The sequence below is a fragment of the Emydura macquarii genome, unplaced genomic scaffold, assembly GCF_026122565.2.
Source record: "Emydura macquarii macquarii isolate MOO-44397 ecotype Brisbane River unplaced genomic scaffold, CSIRO-AGI_Emac_v2 contig_2768, whole genome shotgun sequence".
Taxonomy (NCBI): domain Eukaryota; kingdom Metazoa; phylum Chordata; order Testudines; family Chelidae; genus Emydura; species Emydura macquarii.
The window spans coordinates 15,699,425-15,708,782 of NW_027132905.1; the positions used below are offsets into that span (position 1 = coordinate 15,699,425).

At 38.7% G+C, this 9,358-nt stretch overlaps 1 protein-coding gene across 3 annotated transcripts; it reads right to left on the reverse strand.

Moving 5' to 3' along the window:
• Nucleotides 1-1,135: 1,135 nt before the first annotated feature.
• Nucleotides 1,136-8,737, reverse strand: CUNH5orf47 (chromosome unknown C5orf47 homolog). Of its 3 annotated transcripts, none has more exons than XM_067566800.1 (5): nt 8,477-8,737; nt 6,751-6,836; nt 5,205-5,307; nt 3,341-3,394; nt 1,136-1,914 (listed from the first exon to the last, which is right to left on the reverse strand). In XM_067566800.1, the coding sequence occupies exons 1-5, from the start codon at nt 8,634-8,636 to the stop codon at nt 1,910-1,912; spliced, it is 408 nt and encodes a 135-aa protein (XP_067422901.1). In that variant the 5' UTR covers nt 8,637-8,737; the 3' UTR covers nt 1,136-1,909. The 3 variants fall into 3 exon arrangements, with proteins under 3 accessions (XP_067422901.1, XP_067422900.1, XP_067422902.1); XM_067566799.1 differs by having other exon boundaries at nt 3,345-3,394; nt 8,477-8,722; XM_067566801.1 differs by lacking the exon at nt 3,341-3,394.
• Between the last annotated feature and the right edge of the window lie 621 nt (nt 8,738-9,358).

Here is a 9,358-nt window from a genome sequence, read left to right on the forward strand (position 1 = left end):
CAGCAAGTGCAGTAGGGGGGTAACATATTACCAAATAACAATGCAGATATTTACACCCACTTTTGGCAGGTACAAATGACCACACAAAGCACAAAGTAGTGAAGAATCAAGCCCACTGATATGTAGTGTAATTTTGCATGGCTCTGGAGAGTGAAGCCTATATTTATTATCCACAAAACATGAATAGCATGGGCATACTTCCTTCACATTACCAGGGTAATGTGTTTCTCTTCTCCCCAAGAAGGACCAATCAGAAAGGTGAAAGAGTCATTTAATCTCCACGGCCCATTCAGTCTGTGCCACTAAAGATGACAGCTGTAATTATAGTTTACTCAGAAATAAACAAAGAACATCAACTCTAGAGCGCACAATCTGGGATTTAGACAAATTAAAGAATCTTCATAAAGCTTTTCATATCAGCCGAGACTGCAGAAATAGAATGACCAACCCGTAAAAAAAAAAAAAAAAAAAAAAAAAAGATTAATTTCTATTAAGCAAATAGAGAGACAAGGTGGGTGAGCTGGTACCTTTTATTGGACCAACTTGTTGGTGAGAGAGACAAGTTTCAAACTCTGTAGAAGCTCAAAAGCTTGCCTCTCTCACCGACAGAAATTGGTTGAATAAAAAGCATCACCTCACCCACCTTGTCTAATATCCTGGGATCAACATCTCTGCATATTACACAATTATCAAGGGACTTACAAACTTTTACTCTTCTTGAAAAAGTTATTCATTTGCTTATCTGAATCTTTTTTCTTTCCCGAAGCTGAAATATCAACTATTTTGAGTAATGCTGAAACATTACTCTACAATAAATCACTATTCATAATGAGAACTTTAATGCCAGAGAACTCCAGCATAAAGGTAGAGTTCAGTTATTTACTTGCAGTTTATCATTAGGAAAACTGAGTTTAAACATTCCCAAGTGCTTTGCTGCTTGATGACACACTAGTTAATATCATCACTAGCATGATATTAAAGCTCAATGCTGCTGAAATTCTAGTAATTATGTCTGCAAATTCTGAGATATTTTGAAATGAAAAACTGTTCTTTCATAAGAACAAGAAAGGTCTAAGAATGATAAGTAAATGTTTTATCTATAGAGAGGAAATGCACACATGGAAAAATTATTTTTGTGGTTTCTTTGTTCCATTTACACAATTCACTAGTTAAAAAGGATTTAACAGTCAATCAAAACTCCAAGTTTAAGGTTCTATAACACAAGAAAATCACCTCATGTTACTGTTCAGAGCAGTCACATAAACAATACATTTTGATTATGAAACTATCATTATGTGCTTGATGATGAGTGATGAGGCAGAGAGGATTCACCTGGATTCTTATTTGAAATAATTGCTGGGATTTATGTATAAATAAACAGAAGGGTGATGGTATGTTATTTTAATATAATAAAATAAAAAATATTTAAAATCAATAGAATGAAAGTGGTTCATTCATTTTAGACAGAGATATCTTGTATGAAATTTTATTTTACTAAACTCATGTTTAACTATTCTGACAAGCTGCTGATTACACAAGATATATATTCATTATATAATTAACAAAATATTTTTATTCTTTTGAACGCAAACCATCACAATATAATGTTATTTAAAAAGCCTTCAAAAATTAACAATGACTAAGTGATGTATTATGGTTAATAAAGATTTCAACAAAGTAATGCTCTATAACTGAAAAGTTTAATTGAACCCATATTAAAACGTAGCTCTCAAGCGAAAATGCTAGACAAACTATGTAGACCCTAATCCAACACTCCCTGAAATCATTGTTAATCTTTTCATTAATGTCAAATGGGTGTTATATCAGATCTAAAATGAACACTAATTCAATGCAACACTTGAAACTGAATCTTCATTTACTTTCTTGCTAGACCCATCCAAAGATGGATTCATCCTAAAGAAAAAAAAAGATGACAAAACTGAAGCAATTTCTTGTAATATTAAAAAAAATGCAGCAGTTAGATCAGGTATATAATACATGACAAAGGTTAAAGGTTTTATTCAGATTCCTTTCATTTATACTTAAGAATTCTAAAAAATGCTGCAGTTCAAAAAAGGGACCCATCACATACATACTGGTTCAGATTCTTAGCCCCATTAAGTTTCCTTTGCAATGCTCCAGCAGCACAAAACAGATTTAAAGCTGATTTAAGTGGCCTGCCAAGGTCTCCCCTAGTATTAAAATCCTCCAGTGCTATCTAACCAGCATAGTTGTCCCTACACTTCATTCTTTCACAGTTCCCAGAGTAGAAGTTGTGGTTAGGGAAACATAGCATGGCCAGAATGCTACTATGCTCCTGTAATCATTGGCTGCTGGAATGGCCCTTTGAAGCTATTACAGACAGATGCAAATTAGAACAATTCTGAGGCTGCTCAAAGTTGCAGCATGACCAAACTGACCTCTGGGCATTCTCCCAATTGGGAATGGATTATGAGAGGGGTGTAATAATATGGATAAAGTCAGTGTGCTCCCCCTCCAATCAGATCCTGCACGACGCAGCACTAGATCACACCAACAGTCTAGTCTACTGTGTTTAGAATTATATCTATTTAACTGATGGCCCAAACATTGTGACTAAAACACACATACATCTTTATATGACACTACACGTTATTCAGAATACTGATAAAACATTCTCAAATGCTATAGTATGTAGTAACTTTTATATTTATATGCCATATATATACTCCTTGAAGAGACATCTCGTATTACCTGTACATTAGTGAGCCTAAATATGTAAAACAAAATAATTCTGAACTGTCTACAATTCTGGCATCTGCACTTCAATTACATATTTATAACTATGAGCTTCAGCAGATCTTAAAAAGTACAATCACCCATATTTATTAAACGTATTATGGATAACAGTTTATGGGTGCACTAAAAGAGAGAACACAATTAAACCTTTCCCATGCTCCAGCACAGGGGCTTCTATAAACAGGAATCAGAGCTGGGAGGCTACAAGCACCACCGGCAGAGCTAGCAGTCCCAGAAAGAGTTTGAGAAGAATGGGTCATAGCCATTGCCACCCACACACCCTGGCAGAACTGAACTAGGCAGTAAAGGTATAGCAAGAGCTGCTTCCCAGTCTTTCAAAGGTATAAAGCACTACTGATGACGACGACTGATACTCCTCCTCTTGTTCCCCAGCGTGGTTTAGACCCTTAAAAGCCATATTTGAGCTTTATATTTGGTAGACTACACTATTTTATAAAAACGTTATATCATTATATCTTTTAACAATATCTTTATGCATGTATTTTTGATTTTACTAAATTTACTCTGCCATTTAAGTTAGTTTGGTGTTTAACTGACTTACTTACTCTGTCCATGCAGGAAGCCTCATTCTGTGTGCTTTGGTTCACAACATTGCCTGTGGAAGAATATAAGGTATGGGCACGATACCATTTTCATTTGTACTGTATCTGATTTTTATTGCTAGTTTTCTGCTGTAGAAATATGTAGTATTAAAACTGTGACAGACTTCCATCTTTCAAGAAAACTATCCACAGAGATAATAAAATACAACATTAATTTACTAGTTGTATTCATGTAATTTCAAAAATTGTAAAACAAAACTGAAGTTAGTTGATTCAGATTTATCATTTCAATGTATTTTTGCTATTTGTTTAATGAAAAATGTAGATCAATGGGAGACTTATCACTTTGAGGCAATATTGTGAATATTTCTCTAACTAATGTATGACTGCCTCCAAAAGACTTACTACATGCTCCATTTCTTCTCCTTGGTTACGTAAAACATTTTTTTTTTTTTTTTTTAATTAAACTAAAAAAAATTATTTTTCTTGTATAAGTGCCAAATCATCCAGCCCAAATAAGGGCTGTGCAAATAAACATCCACAGTGATGCAGGTGTGCAAAGAGGGACTATGTAGGGAAAAGCTATGTATGGAGTCCTTTCATATGCTGAGAAGCACAGCTTTGCAGTGGCCTCTGTGGCAAATCTACAGAAGAAGACTGTGGAGAGGCATGAGACATGGCCAGTGGAACACTGATAAAGATCTTCCTGCCAAACCCCCTCCTGAAGAGAGGAAATGCAAAGGCCTGGAAAAGAGAATTCTATGCCTGACTTATATGGAACCATCATATTCAATGCCCACTTACTTGTATCTGCAAAGAAGAGAGAAAGTGGGCATAAGTCAGATACAATGCTACGGTTGTATATTTATTGCGTATATTCCCTTAATGCAAACAAGTAAGCAGTCACATCAATAAGTCTGGGTACCACATAAATGGTAAGACAGCATTTTACAGCAAGTACAGCCTTATGGAAGCGTTTTGGAACCATGTATGTGCAAAATTCATATAGATAAAATATACAAAGTCTTAGAACTATTTTGGTATATAGCCTGTCCTCACAGCATGAGAAAAATTTCTATTTAATACTAATGTGAGCTAAGCAGACACACTGAAAAGAGAGTATAACACTTTTAATTTAACTGAGAACATTTAATGGATTAGTAAATTCTCTTTCCTAAAATTAATCAAATTGCCAAGCCATAAATTCCAGTTATGTTTGTAAACATATACCGTATTACCTTAAATTATAGTAGCAGCTACAACAACTGTAATTCAACTTGCATCTATTCAGTGTGTCAGCTTTAAACCCTGAGTCATTTTCCACTAATGAAATAGCTGCAGTCAGGCCGCAACTTCAGGACAAATTTTGTTAGTTATTTTAAATTATGATACAATTAACATTTGTGGGAGCTAATTTTTTATGAGTTACATGAAGTCAAACTATTTCCAATTTTATGTTGCAGATGAAAAAAATTATTCATCTCCAAATATTTCCCTTAACTAGTATAGGCAGCCGAGAACAATAGTTTCATTTCATATTTTATGTGGCCAGAAAAATGTGCAGACTCCCCTCCTCTGCCATACCCTTTAATGTTCATGCTTTTCATATTGTACAGTGTAGTAAAGAGCTACTGCCACCACCCCCTTCCAATTACACACACTTACTACAAGACTCTCAATGGAACCAGAAAGTAGTTCAAATAGAGGTAACAAAGACCTAAGTATACAATAAAATCCATAATTTGTGAGTTGTGAAAACATATCACCCAAAAGTAACAACTTAATGGATCCCAAATCTGGAGCTCTTAAATCAATGTATATGTATTCTCTAATGTAATAAAATGTTATTGGTTCATTACCTACCTTCACCATTAAGTTGACTGCAAGTCAACAGTCTGCGTCTAAACTTTTCATTTTCTTCAAGCATTTTTGAAATTACCTTCAATACTCCATGAAAAACTTCAGACTAAAAATAAAGAAAGAACATTCTCAATGAACAGTGTCAAAGTTTGTTATAAAAATATCCTCTTAAATAGGATTCTGAATTTTCCAGGGTTGAACATTCAAAGATAGTCAATCTGCTTCTTGTTTGCAACTCTAGTAATTGACTAGATGTATGAACATAAACCACATTTATTTTAAAAGCCTAAAATCAGTGTTGGATTATTCCTCCATATTTTCATTCACTCTTTCTTCCCTTGATCTCTCATTACCCAGCAACTGTCCTTCCAGAGAAGAACTGGATTTGGCTCCCTGTGGGACCATTAAAGTCTCTTCAGGGTCAGCCAGAGGGGAATACATGAGAGAGATGCGCAATGATCCTTTCCCCCCAGGAGTCAAGCACATTCCCTTCCAGTCTCTTGCGTGCAGTTTAGACCTAGCACTCAAGTTCCAAATGACCTGACTTGTTCTAATATATCAATATTAATCACTTTTATGTTATCTACTGTCCTCCAGTTGAAAAAGGCACAAAATTCCCTCTGTAACTGGCAAATTTCAAATAACAAATATCAAAATTGAAGCACTAACAAATTCAGATGTGTTAACACACTAAAAACAGAAGATTACAGGATCTAAATTGCTATAACATGCTAAAGTTATGGTAACCTTTGGACTACACATTGTGAAATTGGTTTAAATCTAATGATAATTCCTTTTTCATCACACTTTAGAGCTAAAATGTAACACATTCCTTGTTCTTCTTGGAGACTATTTAATAAACTATAAGAGACACTATAACAAATTGTTAGCTGCTCCTCTGAAATCAATTGTTTTCTCCTTGTTTTAAATCATTTATCTGTGACATTGCTGTATTATATTATAGCTGATTACTTGTATTACACCGATGATAAATCTCATGAGTTACCATTTTTAAAAATGTATCTTTTTAACTTTAAGTATTGAGTGAACTACTCAACAGCACCAGAAATACATTTGTGACACAGAATGTAATTTTGTATTTCTACTAATATAATATTAATAGCCAAATGTTGCCCTCACTTATCTCTTTCCCAAGCAACTCCACTACCTAAAATATATAAGTGGTGGCAGAATTTGGCATTTATGGGTTTGATCTAGCAAGGGGAGGTGCATTCTGGCCCTGATCCAACAAAGTATTTCAGCATGTGCTTCAAATCAAAGGAATTACTGGTGTTCAAGTTAAGCACATGCTGAAGTGCTTTGCTGGACTGGGGTGAGAATTCTTAGCATCTTGAAGGTTCAAACTCTTAAAGGGGTGAAGATAATCCTATTTTTCAATCCTACAAGTGTAATTTCCTATAACATTAGAACATTGTTTCAATCCTTGTGTATCTCTCACACACACTCTTTCTTATACACATTTACAGTACAAGCAGTTTATCTTCTAAAATACTTAAGCTTCTGTTCATTTTAGTCCCACATTTTATACCTTTTCCTTTTTCCTTTGTATTACTTTAACAAGTTTTGAAGGGACAGGGAATCCAAAATCATCAGCCTGATTCTTTTGAAGACCACCTAAAAGAAAAATTAAAAATAAAGAGCTTGAATTTATCAAACTAGTGGGGATTCTCCATCCTTCAAAATTAAACAGTATACATTTCTGGCACTAGAAGATATCAGACCTTCATATCACATAATTCTGATTACCACCTTGTTTTTTGGCTTGCATTACAATTATTGGCATGATATCTCAAATTACTTAAAATAGAGATTAATACTCCATAACAGTTGATAGTGTAGACATTAGGCATTCAGGTGGCATATCATTGGTTTCTAGTTCTTATTTTTCTTGATAGTATCCACTAAAAACATGTTTGAGCTGAAGTGAAGAGGGTAATCAGAATTATGATATTAAAGTCTGATATCTCGCTTGCTGCTAGTACTAAAAATATTTTGGTAGACCAGTACAAATATATTCAATGAAGATTTCACCTTTGTGCTAGCCCTAATTTGAGCTTTTTCACAAATTCTATTAACTGCTTTTACATGGTGATAAGGATAGCAAAATAATAATAGACTAAGTAATAAAATGGTAGAACTGTTGTCTTTATTTCTGAATTACAAAGGAATGGATCATCTGGATCAATCATGCTTAAAAAAATTATTTAAAAAAAAAGTTTACTGGGACATTTTAAAACATTCCAAGGTGAATAATTCTGTAAAATTAAGAAACAGCCTCCCAGTTCTGGAATTCAACACCTCTCTGAAATCTCCCTCAAGCCCCAGGCTCTCATCTTGAGAGCTGGGTCAAGTTCTTAATTTTCATTCCATTTTACTTTCCGCAGCAAAACTGAGTTTTTTAGCAACACGTCAAGAAAAGTTTCTGAAAGTGAAAAACTGTTATTTTTTTAAAAAGCAAATAAAGGGACATCTATCCCCATTTTAACTGGGCCCAGGCACAAAACATGCGTGGACCTGAGCTTGAGTATCCCGGGGGCACTGTTCCATCCCAAGGGTCTATCAAGCCATGTCGGAGAGGATCCAGGAGCTGAAGACAGACCACACCACACCAACTCCCAGGGATGGATTTCAGGGACTCTGGTCCCTGTTCTGCTGGGTGAGGAATGTGGAAGGCTGAACAGTGAGAGGACAAAGCTGCCTTCACCCCTGAGAGGGGAGCGAGTCTCTGCCATTCACCAGTGCACGGATTCCGAGGTTTGTCACTTGCCAGGAACGTTTTTCTCCCTCCCACCAACCAGCAACACTTTTTGCTGCTCCTGGCGCAGGGTCCCTCAGTGTGCGGGGACGGGCGGTTACCAGCCACACAACGGGATGGGGGACCATGGGGCACCTCCCGGTTCAGCCACAGAGCGGGATGTGATGCGGTGATTAACCTCCCACGCCACGTAGCTAGAAAAGGGGCCTGGTGGCTGGGCTCCTAGGGGACAATCCCACAAACACAGAGGAGGCCCCGACTGGCACCTGCGCGGAGTCAGCCAGTCCCTTCTCTAGGGTGGCGCGCGCCGCGGACTCTGCTCGGTGCGCACGCCAGCCCTGGCCCGATCTCCTCAGGACTGGGGGCTCCCCCTGCCCGACCGCCCTGGCTCGGTCCCTGGGCACACACGACCCAGCTCCCTCGGGCGCCCTGTCAGGCGGACACCAGCGACCTCCCCACCCCCAGCAGCTCGCGCTGCCGCTCCCAGCCGCCTTCAAACCGGAAATAGGGGATCCCTCTCTCTCTACGACACCGGAAGCGGCGACTGCGGGGCGCCCCTGGCCGCTGCTGCCATATTGGATCACGGAGCCGCAGCGGTGGGTGCCGAAGCTGTTCACGTAAACTATCCGCATGCGCTCCCGGCTAGAGCGGGACTTCATCCTCGGGGCGGCCTGAAGGATCTTGAGGCGCGGGAGCTCGCTCTTTCCACACAGAACTCGGGGGCAACTCTAGGCCAAACCAACGGGAGAAGGAGAGACCATTGGATGGGATGGGAGTGATCCGCTTGGGAGTCGGGAGAGCCCCTGAGGGGAGACCTGCTTGGGAGAATCCATTGGACTTTGGAATTGGGACTGGAGGGGGAGAGCCTGGTAGTTGTGGGAGAGAGTGACCTGCTTGGGAGAGCCCATTGGGATGGGGGGGAAGCCCACTGGGTCTGGGAGGGGCGGTGTCCCATTCTGAGGGGGACGTTGGAATCCTGGGGAGCCCATTAAAATTGACGGATGGTCCTCGGAGAGCCCATTCACATGGGTGGGGAGAGGCAGGGTGCTGCCTCTGGTTCTGCACCTGCTTTCTGGGCTGATCTAGGTCTCAGCTGTGTCCTCCTGCAGCAGGTGGCAGTAGGGCAAGGTGAACTGGAGTCTGCATTGTGCTACTGGGAGGACTGGACAATCAGCTGATCAATTATTTAAAGGGCTCACTATTCTAAGTTCCCTGCTATGGCTTGCAGATCGCAAGACAATTAACCATTTTCTTAACTGTAAGTGGGTAACAAGTTTGTTGCTGTGTAATAACAGGTCACTGTTGAATCACAGTGACTAAGGGAAAGATTCAGTACAAGCAATATTGCAAAACTGCCATAACAACTTGTCAGAGCAACCAC